The sequence below is a fragment of the Mus caroli genome, unplaced genomic scaffold, assembly GCF_978045245.1.
Source record: "Mus caroli unplaced genomic scaffold, Mus_caroli_1 scaffold_9, whole genome shotgun sequence".
NCBI lineage: Eukaryota > Metazoa > Chordata > Mammalia > Rodentia > Muridae > Mus > Mus caroli.
In genome coordinates this window covers 79,854,029-79,875,216 of record NW_028227264.1, presented here as the reverse complement: position 1 = coordinate 79,875,216, position 21,188 = coordinate 79,854,029, and the positions used below count along the sequence as shown (strand labels likewise).

Genomic DNA, 21,188 nt, shown 5'->3' with positions numbered 1-21,188 from the left:
AGTCAGTGCTCCTAACCACTGAACCATCTCTCAGCCCCCGGCTGTCCTGTGTGCCTGTCTGTGCACAGGAGGGGCACCTGACCCTCTAGACAGAGTTAGGTACAGGCTGGTGTGAGTCTCCACGTGGGTACTGAGAATCTGGGGCCTCTGTGGAAGCAGCTGGTGCTGTAGCCCCTGGGCCATCTTCTGAGCCTGCCTGCCCTCGCCTCGCTCCAGTGCTGACATTAGAGGGGTCACAACCCTGACAACTGTCCCCGTGGTGCTGGGGACTCAAACTCAAGCCTGAAGGCCCCTGCAGGCAGCAAATGAGGTGTCTGCCAGTCCCAAAGTTCCTGGAGACATGAGCCACACAGCCTACAATAGCCTGGGGCCGCCCATCCCGCTGAGTATCGAGACCTCCTCCCATACCGCATGGGCGGGTCCACTGTGTCTGAAGGCATGGCTGTTGGTCTGTGGACATTGAGGCATATGGATTAGATGATTGGGACCTAGTGTTACTCAGATCAAGACTGACCCCACCGGCTTCCTTCCGCTGTGGCTACTAGTTCTTCAGTTGTGTGCGCGTGCTCACTGTCTGATATTTGGGCAAATCAGAGGAGGCCAGCCCTGCTACACAAGGAAGGCCCTATCTTTTTTTGTTATGTAGAAGAAATAATAGAAGCTAGAGGTTGCAATACTCTACAGAGCCAGCAGATGGCAGCCCCTCACCAAGTCTTGCTCCCACCCATTCCCTAGAGAGGTCCAGAAAGGAGCTGGTAGCTGAGAACAGACACAGTGACCCTGAATGACACATTGCGCAGGTGACCCTGGCACCAGTCCTTAGCACCCTCCAACAGCTAGACTGTCACATGTCACACCATGATGCCAGTGAGGAAGTAGCTGGCCAAGCCTGGGGCAGAACAGTACAGAGGGAGGACCAGGCAGGGTGCCCCTGTGTGGAGTTTAATGTCCAACATCAGGTTGGAGAGGGGCTAGTGCAAGGAGACCACTGGGCAGCCTGAGGCCAGGGGACCTGGAGCCAGGGTGGGACAAGGATGGAAACTTCCCCAAGCTCATCTATACGCCCAAGGGTTGCTGAGCTGCCCAGCAGGCTGGGCTAAGGCACAGGGCGGCGAGCTGGGGACCGGTCAGCACGCAGGCGCCTCGCTGCCCTCCACCTGCAGACCCTTGCTCAGGAGGAAGGCGTCCTGCTTGGGGTCGCGGCCCAGGAACTGCTTCAGCATGGCGCTGGCGTCCTCAGAGCCCCCTGGCCTCAGGATGCTGGTCCTGTAGTCCATGCCAACCTGGGAAAAGGGAGACAGTGGGCAGCTGGAGTTTCACTGACCTGGGGTCAAAAGCCTCACGCAGCCCACGCCATTCTCCCCGCAGCTGGCTGAGGCCAGGGCCCCTGCATCATAGCTTACCTTGGGGCTAAGCACACCCTCTTGCTTGAAGCGTGTGTGGAACATGTCCATCGAATACACTTCGCTCCATAAGTAGCCATAGTACTGAGCGTCATAGCCACCAGCCAGGTGGCCGAAAGTGGCTGGCATGTTGGTACCTGGGCAGACACAAGGCACAGTGAGGGGCCCATGGAGACAGGTCCTGGATACTTTGAAGGTGCACGGCCTCCATGGGTAAGGCCTGAATCTTCTGCAGCCCCCCGGCCCCCCAGGGTGAGGAATTCTCAGCTCTCTGGAAGCTGGGATGGTGGTGGCCCTGCAGGGTGAATGTTACCTGGTGTGGCTGGCACCCCGAGGATCTCTTGGCAGAGCCGGGCATATTCCTCAGCCGGGTCTGCGTCTGTCTGTGTGTGCAGGACCTGATCCACCTTGGCAAGCACAATCTGCCGCAGGTTGAAGAGACCTTGGGGGCAGGTCAGAGATCAGCCTCAGGCTGGGAAAGCACTGCAAAGGTTCTCACCTGGCTGAGCAGAGTGGCTGCAGCGGCACGGCCTCACCTGCATTGGCCTGGCGAGACTTGATGAGCTTCTCCAGGAGGTCCTGAGGGGCCTCGCTGCCCGTGCGGTAGTGCTGAGACATGCGCATCAGGGGCTCCTTCTCCCACACCCAGTTCTCCAGCATCTGGGATGGCGCCTCCACAAAGTCCCGCTCGACGTGGGTCCCACTGAACATGGCAAACTCCGCCTAGACCAGGCACGGCAGATGTCAGCTCCCTGGCTTCTGTACAGTGGATGCCAGCAGCTGCTGAGGCCAGAGGCTGTGCCACCTCCCTGGCTCCTTGTCTCCAGTCTCACACTCAATAAGGCTCTGCTCCGGCCTCCCTCCTGGACAAACTGTCCCCAAAGTCATCCTGGCATGCAAGTGTGGGTGAGATGGCAGTGTAACAGACAGATGGCAGGTCACTGTCAGACACAGCACAGGAGGGAAGAGGCAGGTAAGGTCAGTGGGTCAATGCTGACAAGCCTGATGCTGGTGGGGTTTGCACACGTAAGGCACATACACATGCCCTCACACCAAGTTAGCAAATATAATAAAAACAATTTCTGCAGGGCAGAAGGCCCAGGGCTGGGCAGGAGTGACCTTGTGGGCCCAGCTCACCTGCGAGCACAGCTGGTGCATGACGTGCCCGAATTCATGGAAGTAGGTCTCCACTTCATCATGCTGCAGCAGGGACGGCGTGTCAGGCGTGGGCTTCGTGAAATTGGCCACCATGGCCGCGACAGCCAGCTGCCGGCTGCCATCCTGCCGTAGGCAGCCAGGCTGCAGGCCAAAGCAGGCTGCATGGCCATACTTCCCTTCCCTGGGGATCAAGATGAGGTCAGGGCAGAGACAAGAGGTACTGGAGCATCCAGAGCCAGTGTTCAGTGCCTGGCAGTGGATCCTGGGGCTGCAGGCCCGCCCCACAGCAGGAGCCCCAGGCTGCCCCAGACTTCCCACTCCTCTGCCCCATGCCTGTGTGTCCTGGCAGGTCCCCATTCTCACCTGGGGTACAGGTCGAGGTAGAACTTGCCGATTTCCTCTCCAGAGGCGGCGTCCCGCACAGAGTAGAGCCGCACGTCCTCGTGCCAGGCGGCGGCACCTTCCTCCAGCGTGAAGGTCAGCCCCAGCAGTTCTTGGTAGATGGCCAGCAGCCCACGCGTGACCACCTGCATGGGGAAGTACTCCTTCAGCAGGTTCTGGTCTACGCGATAGCGCGTCTCCTCCACCTGGTTCATGTAGTAGCGCATGTCCCATGCGTGGATGCGCCCGTCGAACGGCAGTCCCCGCTTGGCGCACTCTGCCTCCTTCAGCTCCAGGATGACCGCGCGCTCCTGCTCACCCAGGGGCTTCAGCTTCTGTGCCAGCTCATCTGCAGAGGCACCACCATCACCCTCTGCCACTCCTGCCTGCTGCCCAGCAAAGAGGACAATACCCACCCACATGCAACATGAGACCTAGTTACATCACCATCCAGAACCCCAAGAGAGAGAGCCAGGGGAGACCCCTCACTGTCAGGGCAAGAGCGTGTGGAAGGAAGCAGCTGGACTTGGGCTGCAGGCTCTACCCCAGACACGGTCATGACAATGGCCTTCCCGGCTGAGTGGGTGGGGCAAAGATGGGAGCCCATGGCCAGAGTAGAGTGGCTACCTAGGAAGGTGGCTACTGTTTCACTGGTCTTGGCCATGTTCATCTCCAGGACGTAGTCCGCGTGCGTGTGGAACCCCAACAGGCTGGACTTCTGTGCTCGCAGGGACACTAGCTCCTTCAGAATGGCACAGTTCTCCTGCAGAGACACAGGCATGGCGGCTCTAGCTTGCACTACCCTAACCAGAGCTGCAGGTGCAGAGGTGAGCGTTGGCTGTCCTGGGGATGGTTGTAGGCTGCAGCAACTTGATCACACACAGAGTGGCACAGCAGACAAGTGGAGACAAGTGTGCCATCGAGATGACACAGCAGACAAGTGGAGACAAACCCAGGCTCCATTTGAGCACCGTAAGAGCAAGCAATGGAAGCCTGGGCTGGGGAAGAGGTGGCCAGAAGACAGATGAGGACTGGCCAGGACAGCGTCCCCAGCACCACACAGGAACTCATGCACCCAGGTGGGCAGGAGACCTCACAGAGGTAGCGCCAGCCACAAATGGGGAGCTTGGGAGGCCAGGGGAGACTATAGGGTGAGGAGTCTTGACCAGTTAACTGACAGTAGTTATTCCTCCCGTACCTCTGGGAGGTAGAGCCCATGGCCCTGGATCCGAGACCACAGCTCAGTCAGCCTGTTAAGTCCCAGTCTATTCTGTTCGGGGCAGGGTCAGGAAAGTGGGGGACCCAGGCTCCAGGTACTCTAAAGCCAAAGGAAGTAAAAACAGGACTGCGGGGCTGGTGAGATGGCTCAGTGGGTAAGAGCACCCGACTGCTCTTCTGAAGGTCCAGAGTTCAAATCCCAGCAACCACATGGTGGCTCACAACCATCCGTAACGAAATCTGACTCCCTCTTCTGGTGTGTCTGAAGACAGCTACAGTGTACTTACATATAATAAATAAATAAAATAAATTTATAAAAAAACAAAAAAACAAAACAAAACAAAAAACCAGGACCGCATTCCCTGCTCTGCCCTGCTGCAGCTCGGGTCACTTACCTGCAATCCCTTGGCTGACACAAAGCCAGAGCATGGTACCACCAGGGAATGAGCCATAGTGCCTCTCCTGCTCAAGAACTAAGTGGGCACTGCCTGTGCCAAGGCCAACAGGGGTCCCTGTGACAGCCTGAGCACAGGGCCACAGCGGGCAGCTGCAGCAGGACAGTCTACAACTGCAGCAGGATGTCGCAGGGGAGGACAGCACGCGTTGGGGACAGCGAGCAGTGTCTGCAGCCCCACCTCCTTGCAGCGACAGTTGAAGGCCTCCTCCAACAGGCGTCGTGTCTCGGGCACATGGCACTTCTTCAACAGTGGGAAATAGTGCGGGTACTTGAGGGTGACCTTCAGCTTGCCGTCCTCTGTCTTCTCCAGAGAGTTCAGAAAGTCCTCAGGGAGCCCGCCTGTGGATGCAGCAGATGCTGCTCAGCCCAGAGCCTTGAAGTCAGGCCAGCAGCTCTGAGCTTGGAACCTGAAGGGGACCTCCCAGGGTTGTAGGTGACCTTGGCAGGATGTCCCCAGTCAGCCAGTGAGGATGAGTGCTGAGCAGGGGATGGGGCATGGCAGTGCACTCCCACGCCAAGAGATGCTGGGGCCTCAGACCAGAGAGTGAAGGGCGAAGGCCCAAACAGCACACAGCCGTACTGATGCTCCAAGGTCCTGACTCCGGGCTAAGACTCACCACCCCTACTCCTGGAAAACCCACGGTGTGGCAGACACTTGCTCACAGAAAATGGCAAGGACAACATGGCTGCCCCAGCTCAGGGATCTGGGTCAGCAGAGCCCAGCTCTGTCTGCAGTGTCCTTGGGAGCTGTGTGAACATCCTCCCGTGTACACTCACCCAGCTCCTCTCTCGTGAACGGCAGGAAGGTGGTGTCCTCGTTGAGGTTCTTGTTGAAGTCGATGCACAGCAGGCTCAGCCTCTTCTTGATGGTCTTGATCTTCTGCAGAGACACAGCAGTGTGGAGGGCGCCAGGCTCCGCTGCACCCCAGGCGCCTCCGGACTTGTGCCCTCTCTCCCAGGCCTCCCACTTGGGGAGGACCCTCAGCCTGAGCTCTGCGCTCTGCTGACGGGGATGGGGCTCTCTGGTCTGCTAAGGACAGGTCTAAGGTTTGACTACAAACAGCCCACTGATGCGATTTCAAACAGACAGGGAGCTAGATTGGGGGTGACCCTCTGCTGTGCTGAGGAAGAGCAGGAGAACTGGCCATGGGCCACAGGCAGGGCTGCAGGGGTGACAGGCAGGCCCTTGCTGTCAGCACATGGACAGTACAGCTTCAGGAACTGCAGAACCAACTGCCCAGAAGACAACATTGAAACAGCTGCTGGGGACCACAGGTGGCCTCTAGGGGCCCCTGAGGTCTCTGTGGGTAGGGGCTTAGGCAGGCTGAGAATCACAGGGAGGATCTAGCTTCCCTTAGCCTCTGTACTAAGTAAAGGTCGTGGGCTCTGATCTGGCCTCTGGGGTGTGAGATCCACACAGGCATATGCCTTCTGAGGCAATACGCCCAGCAGAGCACCCACAGTCGCTGCACTTCTTGTGTTTATGCGGCACACAGGCCACCTGTCCCCAGCCATCTCTGTGCATGTTGTACCAGGGCCTTCAAGCCGGCCCAGGGAAGGCAGGTATGGGGACCCACATTCGCAGCCCAGCAGAGCTGACTCAGCCAAGCACTTGGGTAGGAATCGAGAGCAGCTGGGATGCTCTGGTTCCACGGCTCCGCCGACCTGCTTCCCTAGGCTCAGGCCCCAGGGAGGGGACACAGATGTTGTCAGCAGACTATGACTGTAGCGCCATTTGGGACAGGGCGCACTCACCTCTTGTGTGTCCTGAGGTAAGTGGAGCCCGTTTCTCCGGCCTAGCTTGATGAGCCGCTCCAAGTAGCGAGCTGCTTCAGGCTTCAGGGAATCTTGCGGGGTTTTCTCCTGGAAGGAGGCACCAAAAGCTCCTTTCAAAGCCCAGTGGGGAGGAAGCCTGTCCCCTTCCGTGACTCTCACAGGAGGGGCAGTGCATACACGGTGGCTCAAAACCACCCAGTTACAGGACAGGTGAACACACCCATGCATTGACAGAGAAACATACAGGGAATGAAGAAACACCTTTAAAAACATTAACTCACTTTGACCTTATGTGCATTGGTGTTTGCCTGCATGTATGTCTGTGTGAGGGTGTTGGATCTCCTGGAACTGGAGTTACAGGCGATTATGAGCTGCCGGGTGGGTGGGTGCTGGGAATTTACTCGGGTTCTTTGGAAGAGCAGCCAGTGCTCTAACCACTGAGCCATCTCTCCAGGCCCCAAAGACAAACATCTTAAAACAAACAAAACCCCACAATCTGATCAAGAGATAGGCAGGCTTCAAGAGTAAAAGAGATTGAAGCCAAGCCCACAGGCCAGAGTTCAGTCCCTAGGGCCACAAACCACAGAAGGAGAGAAACACTTCCAGGGGCCCCTCCCCAGTAAAGAAGCCAATGTTCAACACAGCCAGGCATGGAACCACCCAGAAATGCCAGCTCCCAGACCAAGAGGGCCCATCCTGTTCCTAGGCAGTGCAGGCTCCAGCAACACCTCTGCCCAGTGACACAGAGGATGCTCAGTGCTGATGGCAAGCCCCTCAAATGTGGACACAGGGCCCCTCAGATGTGGACACGGGGGGCCCCCAGGGCACAGAGACACCGACCTGTGACTGGAGGGCCAGTGATACTTGGAAACCTGAGCCAGCAGGTTTTCTTTTTGTCATGGTGGGATGTAAGCAGGCAGCCTAGCTGAGCCAGGCCCTGGCTCTGTGGGGAGGCCCTGGGCAGAGCTTTGCTACTGAGGACACCAGCCTGCTTTATTTATTGCAACAGGTTCTCAAATAGCCCAGGCTAGCTTCCAACTCAGTGCTGGGCTGAGAGGCAGACACCATGACATCCTGTTTTCTCCCAAGTGGCCCTGGTTGGCCTCCAACTCTTGATCCGGTTGCCTCAGCCTGCCAAGTGTTACAATGACACTCGGCTCTGCATCAATCTTATGTCGGTGTGACAAGGTATTTCCACTACAACAAAGCCCTTGACCTCCCTGAGGCCCCAGCGTGCTGCTGTGACTGCACAGTGCACAAAGCACCTGCTCTCTTCTTGCTCCCAGGGCTTCGGGCTACATCCCCACATGCACAGCCTGTGTGGACAGTGGCATCGAGGCTGGCAGCAGGAAGATCCCACTGTCCACCCCACAACCCTCCAGCCCTCCCTCCGCCACACACACCCACACACACCCACCTGCAGCCACACGACCCTCTGGTACACGTCCTGTCTCATGCTCATCTCTACATCAAACTCCGAGAGCTTCTTGTCAGCCTCTGTGCTGGCTGTGCGGATGTCCTTGCACGGGGACACGTGCTGGGGGAAGTCGAGAATGTTCCTCTGCACTGAGGGTGAGACACAGGGACAAGGTGAGAGGCGCAGACCCCTGGCTGATGCCAAGACACCGCTGCGCACCGCCAGCTTTCAGCCCAGAGAGGAGCATTTGGTGACGACACAGTGGAGGCTTAGGACTGCAAAGCATACACTGGGACAACAGCTGACCTGTCACACTTGGGCAGGCAGGGAAGCTGAGGCAGGAGGAGTATGCTGAATTTGGGGCCACACAAGTTTGAAGATTACTACACTTGCCCTGCGATCCAGTCCCCTCCCCAGGCATGGAGCCAAAAGCACAGGTCACCATCAAATCTTGCGCATGAGCCACAGCAGGATTCACAACAGTCAGAAGTGGGGAATTAGTTCCCACCCACAATCTGGAGTACTATACAGCCATGAATAGAAGCAGAGCTCTGACTCAGCGCCCAGGTGCAAAGGGTACAGTGCATGGAACTGCATGAAATAACCCAGAGGCAAGAAGTAGACGTGTGGGTGTGTGGGAAGGGAAGTGTGAAGGCTAAAGGACGGAGGCTCATTCTGTATGGGTAAAACCAGCATAGCCAGTGCAGGCAAGGACCTGGTCCTTTCAGCACAGAGTGCACGACAGCCCAAGGCAGGAGCACAAAGGACACGGGCCTCCACACAGTACATGTGGGCTGACTGAGGAGCTGAAGGGGGCAGCCCACACTGCTTTCTTCTTCTTCTTCTTCTTTGCTTTCTTCTTCTTCTTCTTCTTCTTCTTCTTCTTCTTCTTCCTCTTCCTCTTACTCCTCCTCCTCCTCCTCCTCCTCCTCCTCCTTTTTCTGTTTTAGAACAAGGTCTTTCTATACCCTAGGTGAGGCCTGAACCTATGGCAATCCTCCTGCCTCAGCTTGCAGAGTGCTGGAGTCACAGCATACTGAGGTTCATCTTGGTTTTCTTTCTGATCTTTCCAGGCCCCACAGGGAGGGGAGGAAGAGCTGCAGGAGATGCCTGCAGGGATATCAAAGGAGGCAAGGCTAGACCAAAGGGCTCCCACCTGAGACCAGAGGAAGAGAACACTACTTGTTGCATGAGGGGAAACTGAGGCTGGGGACTGGAGACTTTAACCCTCCTGGCTGAAGCTTGAGCAGATGGAGAGGAAGTCAGCTGTACCTCAGGGGTATGTAGGGGCTCCCCTGCAGCCCGAGGAGGCTCAGGAGGCTGATGGCAGGACCATGTGGCCCACAGCTGGGAAGAGGTCTCAGTAGCCTGCTCATGCCTCTCCTGGTCCACCTGGGACATAGCAGCCCTCAGACTGGGCAGCCTGGCGCCTGGCTCTGCTGTGTGTGCTGGGTCTGAGGGTGAAGCTGAAGTGCTGGCAACACCCAGGATTGTGTTAGAGAAACACGATCACACAGGGGTGACACAGGATATGAAAAGGGAGATGTGAGCAGCCCAAGGTGGCCCTGAGGCTGAGACAGGAAAAGCTACCATAGATACCAGATCTCCCGGTGTCAGGAATGCTGTCTCGGTGACAGGAAGAAAGCAGACCTTTGGGACACTGAGGCAGGAGGATGACCAGGACTCAGAACTGTCTCACAGGCACAGAGAGGGTGTCTCAAAACAAAACAAAGGCTGGTGAGCTGCCACAATGGGTAAAGGTGTCTGTCACCAGGCCCAACAACCATGTGGTCTCTGCTCTCTGCACTGACGTGAAACAATGCACCACGCAGGAGTCTGAGCATGGAAAACTGCACACTTGAGGCCAGCCTGACAACACCTTAAGACCTGTCTCAGAAGAGAAAACAAAGGAACCAGGGAGGCGGGTCAGCAGAGACCACTGGCTGCACCCAAGAGGACTAGGGCTCTCTCTGCTCACTAGCACCTCTAACTCCAGCTCTAGGGGGCCCATCGCTCCCTTCTGGCCACCGTGAGAACTGCACACACATGGATGCAGGCAACAGAGATCCACCTTTCTCTGACTCACAGTGCTGGAATTAAGATACGTGCCACAAAGCCTGGCCTAAAAATTAGCAAACCCTTAAAGGAAGGAAAATAAACTTAGACAAGGCCTGTTTGGCAGCTCGTGTAGGAGCTGACACCTGGTAAACAGAAGCCACAGATGCCACCGAGGGTTAGGTCACCTGAGCCGGCTCCTCTGGTGCAGGGAGGAGCCATGTTGAGTGGATGGCTGTCACTGCCTGCGCTCACCTGTGTAGGTGACCTCCACGTCAGCCAACGCCTTCAGTGTGCTCTCATACGACACATCCTCGAAGTCCTGAGCACCCACTCGGTCGTACACACACTTGGTCTGCTCGATGAGCTGCGTGGTTAGAGCCCTGATCTGCTGTGCGCTCAGATCCCAGCGAAGATGATTCACGGTGGAGGCTGGGGACGCTGCGTCTACCACGTCCCCAGCACAGGCTGTGGGAATAACAGGTGACAGTGGGTCTCAGCAGGTCCAGAGCAAGTGGCCCAGGAGAGCCTGTCCACCAGCCTCCTCCCAGAACCTGCTGAAGTAGCGATGTAATGAGCAGGGTCTGTGTGTATGCAGGGCCAGCACAGAGCCATGTCCCAGCCCTTCATCGTATGTGTGTGTGTGTGTGTGCGTGCGCGCGCACACGTGTTTCCTTAGACGTGGACCATGATCTCAGAGTTTATCCTGTGACTATGTCCTCACCCCCTTACTGGGGGATTTTGGGTGGGGCTTCACCCTGACCAGGCTCCTAGCCTCTCTCCAGAAAATCTTTGATGGTCTGTTACTGCTAAGGGACCCTGATGCTTTGGCAAAGGCCCTTCTAGAAGTGTAAGCACAGGTTCCAGCCAGCTTCACCCTTACAAGGTGTCTTAACTTCTCATAAAAAGGAGAATCCAGAACCACTCACTGGGAGAGGCCAGCCCAAGGGCTCCATCAATCTGCCTTCCTACTTCCAAGCCATTCAGCAGTATGTCATGTATCTAGGTGTGGCCATCTAAATCTCTAGTGCTGCCAAGCTATAATTAAAGCCATTTCTGCCCATATCCGGCCTCACTGACAAAGGCAGGTGTGGAAGCCGGACCGGCAAGCGACATTCTGGGATAACCAGGATGGAAGCAGCTCACGGACAGGTGCAGTGGCACTAGCAGCTGCTGGCACTGATCCCACAGCCCCAGCAACACTTGTTTGACACTGGCATGCAAGGCAGCCAGGCAGGGCCATCTCGATCCTCGTCCCATGCATGTCAATGTATAATTGACAGTCATGTAGAATGAGGGTGAGACAGCTCATTCCCACAGAGAGCAGACTTTCACAGTGCTCTCAAGCCTTTAGCAGACAGCAACGCAGGCCCTGAAGATGGGCTGGCAAGGAAAGGAAAAGGGGCTGCCACCAGGACATGGACTGAATAGGGGTAATGGGAGCTTGTTTTCAGTGCTCAGGAGGGCAGAGCAAGAGGATTTCACATTTGTGATCTAAATGGAGAACACAGGGCAAGCACGTTCAAGCCAAAGGAAAAAAAAAAATTCGGACTGGAGCTGTGGCTCAGTGGGCAGCACACGTGCCTAGTGTGCATGGTGCTCTCTCTCATTCCATCCCCACAGCATACAAATCAGGCGTGGTGGGCAGCACCATCCTAGCACTTAGGAAACTGAGCGGGGAGGAGGAGAAAGAGTTCAGGGTCACCCACAGCCACATATTAAGTATGAGGCCAGCCTGGGGTACATGGGATACTGTCTCAAATGAAAAGCCATGGGTGATGATGGTGGTGCACACCTTTAATCCCAGTACTGAGAGGCAGAGGCAGGAGAATCTCTGTGAGTTCAAGGCCAGCCTGGTCTGCAGAGTGAGCTCCAGGACAGCCAGGGCTACACAGAGAAAAGCAAAAATAAGGAGAATGGGCAGCCACTGAGGAAGATATCCCCCTCCCCACACACAGACACGTGCCCATGCAGAAACGAAGGGCTTTACAAGTAGGGGCAGAGTCAGCCATGAGAACACAGAGAGTGCAAAGATCTGGAGAACTAGGATTTCAGCATCTTTCTGCAAACATCTGGATTACTGCCTCCATTTCAGGGCACCTCAAGTAATTCCTGAGGTGCAAGTAATTCCAATTATTCCTGTTCCCATGATCCTGATCATGACTGGGGGGATTATCTGCAGGCAGGAGAAAATGTATGGGTGTGAGCTCCAGACGCCACACCCCCCAAAGCCGCTCTCAGATACAGGAAGGTCACACACAGGGCCCTTTGGGCTGTTTCCCTAGTCCTCTGTTCATGGGTTAAGATAGGATCTTGCCAGATTGTCCAGGCCACCCTTGCAATTTTTGGAGATGGGATCCTCCTAGTCTCGGTCTCCCACACTTGGGAAGATAGGCTGGCACTGGCTCTGTTTCCTTCTCTGGATTAAGCAAGTCCAGGGGACCCAAGATGACTAAGCAGCTGGAGGTGATTGCTGCCAACGCAGACGATCTAGGTTCAATCCCCACAACTGACTAGGTGGAAGGAGAGAACTGATTCCAACAAGCTGTCCTCTGACCTCCACAAGCACACTAAATAATGTTAAAAAAAAAAAAAATCTCAACGAGTCTCCATCTTCTTGGGTCGCAATCATGTCTACAACTGACGGGAATCCCTGCCCGGTGGCTCCACCATATGGAATGCCCCACACACATACACAGCAGGCCTGGCAAGAGAAAGATGGGTCTCCCAACCAGCCCTGCCAAAGTCGGGTGACCAGAGCCTAAACCCGTTTTGCTGACTTAAGAGGCTGGAGAGGGAGCTCTGTGATCAAGCGTGCTTGCTGCGTTTCCAGAGCACCCGCGTTTGGTTCCCAGCACCCCTGAAAGGCAGCTCTCAACCACCTGTAACTGACTCCAGGGGCAGAGGATCAGCCACATTTTTCTAGCCATCGTGAATACTTAACACACATGTGCAGGTACTCACACACAGACGTACACACAATAGTTAAAAATAACAAATCCTAAAAATACAAAAGAACCTAGTTGGAAGTATTACTAGGTCCTCTCTAGATGCTAGATAGCACACTGTCCTGGCACCGAGGTTCCCAGGCCACCGTCTCCAGGCAGCCTTCCAGGAACTAGAGCCTTTTACACCATGTGTGGGTTTTGCTCATCGCCCCGTTGGCAGTCCATCTCACCCTAGTTAGAATAGCAGGGAGCATGAGAAAAGTATTCTTTTTAAATTCAGTTTATCAAGAGGTTGAAGTCATGGGAAAGTTAGTTCATTCATTTTGCAGACGAAGGGGTCAGGGTCGGGAATCCCAAAGGTTCCATCAGTTCGAGGGAGGGGAGAAAGGGAGGGCCTGGGCGAGGGGCGGCCGGTACCTGCGGGGGGCTTCATGGCGGTCGGCTGCGCGCGGGGCGGCGACGGCCCTCCTCTGGTCCTCACGCCTGTGCGGTCCGGATCTCCTCGGAGCTCGCCTCACCTGAGCCAGTTCCTCCGCTGTCGCTCTCAGACTGAGGCGCCCGCCGCCCGCGAGCTCCGAGCACGCTAGGAAGGCGCGTGCGCGCGAAGGCAGCTGGTCAACGCGAGTGTGCATGCGCAGGACCAACCAGTCTGGCGCCAGTGCATCGCGGTTCCGCCCACATCTCCGGTGCTTGCCTTGTCGGTGGTGCGATTTTGCGCATGCGACGAACACAGTGGAGCCCGCAATTGGCTGTCATAGCTGAGTGAGGCGGAGCCTTACGAACCCTCGGAGCGCCAGGATGCTGTTACCATGGAAACCTAACACCCTCTCTGCCTTGCCTTTTCTGCGAGGATTTCACTCTATGTAGGCTGTGTGCGTTTGTGCTTGGTCTGTTGGTTCAATTAATTTCTTTCTGTTCTTCAGCCAGTTCCTCATGCCTCCACCTTCTGAGTTCTGAGATGACCAGAGTGCTCCAGCATGCCTGGCTTCCCTCTCTCTCTCTCCCTCCCTCCAACCTTCTCTTCCTTCTTTCCTTCCTTTTTTTGACACAAAGTTTTATGTAGCCCAGGCTGGTCTGAATTTGCTGTACAGTGCTGACAGGCCTCAAATTCGTAGCAATCCTCCTGCCCCAGCTTCCTGGTTTCTGGGAATGCAAGTGAGAACCGCCACGGGTTTTTGCTTGTCTGTTTTGTTTTTGTAAGCTGAGTGTGCTGACATACACCTGCAATTTCATTTCAAGTTAAACAAAACTGGCCCAACCTGCAACCTGCAGGAGTAGCCTGGACTATATACCTTGTCTGGAAAAACATGAGAGATGGCTCTGTGGTCAAGTGTAGTTGATAATCGGTGTACTGCAAAAGCCTTCAAAGCCAGGGCTGGCCCCTCCTTCCTGCCCCAGCCTGTGGCCACGTTAAGATACCTCCTAGGAGCTGTTGGCCGCTCCTGTTAAAATGGTGGCACCATGACATCTCCTCAGCCTGCAGCTGTCACGGGAGCTGTCTACAGTAGTGTATCACCTTTCCCAACACAGCAGAGGTTGCCCCTCAAGAACACCTCTGCAGGAGCTGTCCTACAGGAACTGTCCCCCAGTGATAGGACCTCATCTCCAGCCTCCTCGAGCAGCCTCACAGAGATGGCGCCTTAGCAAAAGTTGGCTGTGGCCTGGAAGGACTTCCACACTAACCATGGGCCTGAAGCAGGGTAGGGTGAGGGGGAAAAAGCCACCAATCCCTGAACAGGAAAACCCACCAATCCCTGAGCTCCTCAAGCTCAGGACTTGAAATTCCACCAATCGTTAATCTGGAAATCTCTGCCCTGAAAAGCCCTGCCTCCTAAGAAATTCTATGTAAGCCCTGCCCTTTGCCTAATTTCCTACTGTTCTCCCAGGAGAAGAGGGAAGCATTCGTCTATCCACACGCTGGACCCACCAATAAATCTCTTACATGAGATTTTCCGCTTGGTGTGACTTTCTCATCGGAAGAGCCAAGAAGAAAAGAAGCGAGGTGAAGAGAGGGTGGGGGAAGCGGGGTGTGGGGAACAAGGCTCCTGAGCTCCTCAGCTCAGCCCGGGATATCCTCCCCTGGGAACCGCAACACCTCTACTGAGAGGGCTCCCTCTCAGAGCTGCGTGGTTCCTGAGCTCCGTGTCTCCGGGTGTCCTTCCATCTGAGCAGAAACATCGACAGTAATAGCACAAGTCCAGAGGACTGGACTTCAGATCCCCCCCACACACAGGGCCGCTCACACCTCCAGGGGACCCCATGTCCTCTTCTGGCCACAGCAGGTGCTGTGTACATATGGTGCACACACATACATTTAAGTGTATGCACACAAGCACATCATCAACTTTTAAAACATAGGATAGTGGAGAGACAGCATTTATTTTAACACGCATCTCAAAGTACAGTTCCTGTGGGGAGAAGCAGTAGGTCACTCTTGGTCCAAGGTCTAGAAATCTGCTCGAAATTACTCAGTCTAGGATCTGCCCAGGAAATGGCCTCTCCAGAGTCAAGACTGAGGGTCTTCCTGGCTCAATTGACTGACATAATCAAGATAATTCCCCACGCCAGGCAGTGGTGGCACACGCCTTTAATCCCAGAACTTGGGAGGCAGAGGCAGGCGGATTTCTGAGTTCGAGGCCATCCTGCTCTACAAAGTGAGTTCCCACCAAAGTGAGTTCCAGGACAGAAACCCTGTCTCAAAAAAAAAAAAAAAAAAAAAAAAAAAAAAAAAAAAAAGCTACTACAGAATTAACAAATGGCTTTAAAGTGCCATGTGGGTGCTGGGAATTGAACCCTGGTCCCCTGGAAGACTAGCCAGTGCTCTTAACTATTGAGTCATTTCTTCAGCTCCTGCTATGTTGTTGGTTTCAGACAGGGATCTCGAGTGCCCAGGTTTACCTGGAATTTGCTAAGAGGATGGCCTTGAACCCCTGACCCTCCTGCCTCCATCTCCAGAGTGCTGGATGGCAGACATTTACCACCACTCCTGGTTTCTGCAGTCCTGGGAATGGGCTTTATGCATGCCCAGAGGGTGCTCTACCTACTGAGCCCCTAGCCAACATGACTAGAGAATTCAACACTGATGGTCAGGTTTTGTATCTGACTAGGGAGTTCTCATTACTTGGGGGGCGGGGGTTGAATAAAAACGGCCCTTAGGCTCATGGGTGAAGGGATTCTGGCTGGCCCAAGCACGGTAAACATAGCTCTGCCCTTCTCCCCCATTCCCTCTGCCTTGCTAAACAAACAAACAAACTCAAATAACCAAAACAAAACATTCAATTATATTCCTTCAGCGAGCCCCTAAGATCCATGCCCCTTATTTGACAGTCTCTCTTCCTGGGGCTGACTACCAAGGTCCAGCTATCAAAGTAAGTATTGAAGTCAATAAATGGAAAGGCCCCTTCTGCTCACCTCATTAACGTGCAATTAAAACTAAACACTTCATCCTAACACAGGGTTACCCCTTGAACTTTGTAAATCTCCACTTTCCCAAGGCTACCTCTGTCTCCTCTCCATCCAGAGACTGTCCTTTATCCCTCTCCAGGAACAAACCATCCCTGCCTTCTCTCCCTTGTTCCCATCCCCTTCTCCCTGGTCCTCTATCTCCTGTCTTTGTCCCTTATCCCTGCCCTTTGTTCCTCCAAGGCAAATAAATCTCCTTTGTGCTGGGAACTTGGTCTTGTATTGTCTTGAGTGATACTAGGTTTCCCTACAAGAAGTGGCAGCATTAGGAGGTGTGGTCTTTGTTAGTATTTCCTCTAGGCTCTGCTCTACAGTTACTTAGCAACAGCCAGGTACAAGCCTGGTTGACATAGGACCCACCACCCTCTCTCTGATCTGTCACTCACTCTCCCCTAACCCCTCTCTCTCTCCACTTGTTCCCAGCTGCTCTCTCTCTCTCTCTCTCTCTCTCTCTCTCTCTCTCTCTCTCTCTCTCTCTCTCCTTCTCTGTCCCCTTTCTTTCTCTGCCTCTGCTTCCTTTTCCACTACCCCCCTTCCCACATTCCAAAATAACTTCATTTTATACTAGATCCTGGGAGGGGGGGCGGGGTGCCTCTGCATGGGCCCACTGAGGCACCCTGTGGGACTGTGATAGGCAACCTATTTTGATTGAATGAGGCAGAAAGGTGAACCACGTTCCCAGAATCAGGTGCCTGTCCATAATTCTGTGACTCAGTCACACAGACAATGTCCCAAGCTTCTGGCATTCTAGCTAGACTCCACCCCTACAGTTACCTGACTATAGCAGGTATGCTCCTCCTTATAGTTACCTGGCAACAGTAAGATAGCCCCGCACACTATAAGAGGGGCTGCTTGGCCCCTCCTCGCTCTCTTAAGCTCTCACCTTTCTTACTCTCTAGCCCTCCTTCTCTCTCTCTCCCTTCCCCCCTCTCTCCACGTGGCCATGGCAGGCCTCTCTCTCTACCTTCTCTCCTTTCTCCCTGCCTTTCTAAAATAAAGCTCTAAAACCATAGACTGTCTCTGACCATCAAGGCCTGCTGTACTTGAACAATAGGATGGGCTTTCTCCTAAGGAGCCGAGTCTAACTTCCCACCAGAAGGCCATCCTGTGCTCCAGCCACAGACCTGACCAAGGACTCTGGCCTGAGTGGGAACCATCCAGCACCCCCTCTCCCCCTGCCCTCTCCTGCCTTCATCCCCGGGACCGAGTGCCACCCTGGGGCCCCTATTCTGTTCTTAGCTCCTCTGCTAGATGGGATGCTGGAGGCTGAGAACCTGGTGCCTAGGACTGCCCCTTGTCCACCACTGGCCATGCGGGGGCTTAACACAGACAGACGCCCACCCGGGGCCGCATGGAAAGCGTGCGCAGTCCTCCCGCATCCACCAGCCCAGAGCACTGGAACTCTGGGGGGTCGTGGGTTCTCTCCCACGCCCCTCTTTCCCCCACACCCACGGCCCTGCAGGACCCCTCCCACCTCACCATGCCACCGCATTACAAACAAATCAGCCTTGTTGGAAGAAATGTGTCACTAGGGATGGGCTTTGGAGGTCTCAGATGCTCAAGCCAGGCCCGACGCCACTCTGTTTTCCTACTGCCTGCTGATCCACATGTAGAACTCTCAGCTCCAGCACTATGTCTGCCTGCAGGCTGCCATGCGTATGTGCTCCCACGATAATGGATTATACTTCTGAACCTGTAATCCAGTCCCAATTCATTGATTTCCTTCACAAGAGTTGCCATGGTCATGGTGTCTCTTCATAGCAATAAAATACTAAGATGTCACTATTAGTTTCCTTTGTGTGTGTGTGTGGTGAGTGGCATTTGAGATGTGACCTCATTCCTCATTCTGTAGCTCCTGCCCAATGGTCCTTCTGCCTCAGTCTCCCCAGTGCTCCTATGAGCCACTATGTGGGACTCCTGTTTTTCATTGCTTGAGATTTTTTTTAAAGTATAGATGGGAGGAGAGTTAAGAGGGTAGTAGAAACACACACACACACACACACACACACACACACACACACGGCTGGGGTGGTGGTGGTGGAGAGAAGTAGAAGCAGGCCATGAGCGAGTGGCGGGGGCAGGAGGGGGGCGGGAGGGAATGGGGGAAAGTTGGGAAGGAGCGAGAGGACAGACAGCAAGAAGGCAAGAGTGAGATCGAGAATTTTAATTTTAGTTCAGTATTCATGTGCACTGTCCCCTGTGTCTGTTTTTATTTCTTTCAGATTTTTCCATTTGCCGGCAGTGAGGGAACAGAGGCACAGCCACACTGTTATCATGTGCAGCCTGAGGAGACACCTTATCTTTCAGGACTTGGCTATAGACTACAGAGTGTTCATGACTTGGATGAGGAAAGAATTTTGTGAGTGGCCTATAAATGAATTAATCCTCTTTAAAAGAGGTTATTTATTTATCTTATGTATGTGCTTACACTGTCACTGTCTTCAGGCACACCAGAAGAGGGCATCAGATCCCATTACAGATGATTGTGAGCCACCGTGTGGTTGCTGGGATTTGAACTCAGGATCTCAGGAAGAGCAGTTAGTGCTCTTAATTACTGAGCCATCACTCCAGCCCAAATTATTCTTTATATAAATGTTAGTGATGAATTAACCCAGTGGCTGTATTTCTTTACTTTATACTATTCCCCAATAATCACATAGAAAAAACTATTTATTTAAAACTCCACTTCAGTATCTGAGCAGTTCAATCATCTGCCTTAGTCGTCTCTGCTAACTCGGCTGCCTCCCAGGCCAGCCCACGGCACTGGCATGTTACTACAGCCCATGTCACTGGCATGTTACTATTGCTCTGCCTCTTAGGGCTTCAGGTGTGCCTCCGTGAACTCGCTCCTGACCCCTTCCTCACCGCTCTAAATCTCCCATCCTCCTCACTGATCTGAATCTCCTTCTCTCCTCTCCTTCCTCTGGCTGGCCGATGTCCCACCCTATTTTCTCTTCTGCCCAGCCATTGGGTGATCAGCATTTATTGACAAGGCAGAGAATAGATGGGAAGAACTGTTTACACAAACTTGAGACAGGATATTCTTGGTATAAGCATTACAATGCCCTGTCCCAAGATTGAAACAAGATAAGAGAGCAGAGATCAGCATTTGAGTAACACAAGAGTAAAGTTTATATAAAGCACAGGAACACTAGTGGCCAGTTCCTGAAGCAGAGTTTGCCGAGGTGATTTGAGATAGGCCATCATGGAGCAGGGGGAGGGGGAGTCAAGGCCAGACCCGCAGCAGGCCACACGGGTACACAGTCAAAAGTAGAGAGACAGGGCTGGAGAGATGGCTCAGCAGTTAAGAGCACTGACTGCTCTTCTGAAGGTCCTGAGTTCAAATCCCAGCAACCACATGGTGGCTCACAACCATCCATAATGAGATCAGATGCCCTCTTCTGGAGTGTCTGAAGACCTGAAGACAGCTACAGTGTGCTTACATATAATAAAGAAATAAATCTTAAAAAAAAAAAAAAGCAGAGAGACAAACACAGTGTCTTTCCCAGACTGTTTTCCTTCAGCATCTCTTTTCCTAGGGGATGGTGCCACCCACAATGGGTGGGGCCGTCTCATGTCACTATGTTTGTTTGTTTGTTTGTTTTCCTGAGACAGGGTTTCTCTGTATAGCCCTGGCTGTCCTGGAACTCACTTTGTAGACCAGGCTGGCCTTGAACTCAGAAGTCCTTTTGCCTCTGCCTCTCAAGTGCTGGGACTAAAGGCATGCGCCACCATGCCTGGTGTCACTTATGTTTAATCAAGGCCACCCCCACAAGCAGACCAACTTCATCTAGGCACTTCATGGAGACTCTTGCTAAGCGATTCTCGGTTGTGTCAATTTGATAGTTAAAACTAATCTGATGGGATAAAGATCAGAAATCACGGGCTGGCGAGATGGCTCAGTGGTTAAGAGCGCCGACTGCTCTTCCGAAGGTCCCGAGTTCAAATCCCAGCAACCACATGGTGGCTCACAACCATCCCTAACAAAAAATCTGATGCCCTCTTCTGGAGTGTCTGAAGACAGCTACAGTGTACTAACATATAATAAATAAATTTTAAAAAAAAATCAGAAATCACAGGTTGCAAGAGGGTTTCATTACGTCTGTACCCTTTCCCTGTAAAGGGAATTTTTGGCAAGATTTCTAGAAAACAGTATGTTTTCACTCTGGAAAGAAGAAAAGTCTTAAAGAGTTGGTAATTGCCCTGGAATTCTCTGATAGAGAATGGCGTCAGTTCCTGTGAAGGTGGCAACATCTTCTCTCCTCTTATGTCCCTCACAGCTTTTCTATCCTGACTTATCACACACCTCACATCCCTAACCAACCCAGGACACTCAGTTTGGTAATTATAACTACACCATCTCAAAGGTGGGGTGTGTGTACAGGGGATTGGCAGAATCACAGTATATCATATCAGCACTTGGACACTGATGCAGGGGGATGGACAGAGTTCTTGCTTTTCTTTTCTGCTTCCAAGACAGGGTTTCTCTGTGTGGCCCTGGCTGTCCTGGAACTCACAGAGATCCTCCTGCCTCTGCCTACTGTGCGCTGGGATTAAAGGCCTGTGCCACCATGGCCCACCTGGATTTCCATAAGTTTAAGGTCAACTTGAGCTACATAGTAAGACATGGTAAAATGAAAATAGGAGAGATCGTTCAATGGTTAAGAGTACATATAGCAAACTGGGTAGTGCAGTTTTAGCCCAGCCTTGCCTATGGTATGAGACCCTGTCGCAAAGAAAATAAAAAAGTAGAGTGCATATAGCTTTTGCAGAGGGCCTGAATTGCACTGCACCCAACTCTAGCCTTGGGGATTCCATGCCCTCTTCTGATTTTTATAGGCACTGTATTCCCATGCAGACACCCACACAAAGACATCCACATAATTCAAAAGTAAAGATAAATTGTTTTTATT

The 21,188-nt window shown here is 53.6% G+C and overlaps 1 protein-coding gene across 1 annotated transcript; it reads right to left on the bottom strand.

Moving 5' to 3' along the window:
* Positions 1-737: 737 nt before the first annotated feature.
* Thop1 (thimet oligopeptidase 1) lies at positions 738-13,537 on the bottom strand. Its single transcript, XM_021175061.3, has 13 exons — positions 13,231-13,537; positions 10,121-10,333; positions 7,811-7,959; positions 6,373-6,480; positions 5,395-5,497; positions 4,796-4,956; positions 3,570-3,705; positions 2,925-3,291; positions 2,541-2,742; positions 1,940-2,126; positions 1,717-1,845; positions 1,404-1,540; positions 738-1,283 (listed from the first exon to the last, which is right to left on the bottom strand). Exons 1-13 carry the CDS (start codon positions 13,244-13,246, stop codon positions 1,128-1,130), a joined length of 2,064 nt encoding a protein of 687 aa, XP_021030720.1. The 5' UTR covers positions 13,247-13,537; the 3' UTR covers positions 738-1,127.
* Between the last annotated feature and the right edge of the window lie 7,651 nt (positions 13,538-21,188).

What these genes read in the sequence shown, in the direction of transcription:
- Thop1 (XM_021175061.3), bottom strand. An exon ending in TCAACTGTCGCTGCAAGGAG is followed by an intron (nt 3,706 to 4,795) that starts GTGGGGCTGCAG and finishes GTGTCTCTGCAG; the next exon opens with GAGAACTGTGCCATTCTGAA. An exon ending in TGCACCAGCTGTGCTCGCAG is followed by an intron (nt 2,127 to 2,540) that starts GTGAGCTGGGCC and finishes TGCCTGGTCTAG; the next exon opens with GCGGAGTTTGCCATGTTCAG.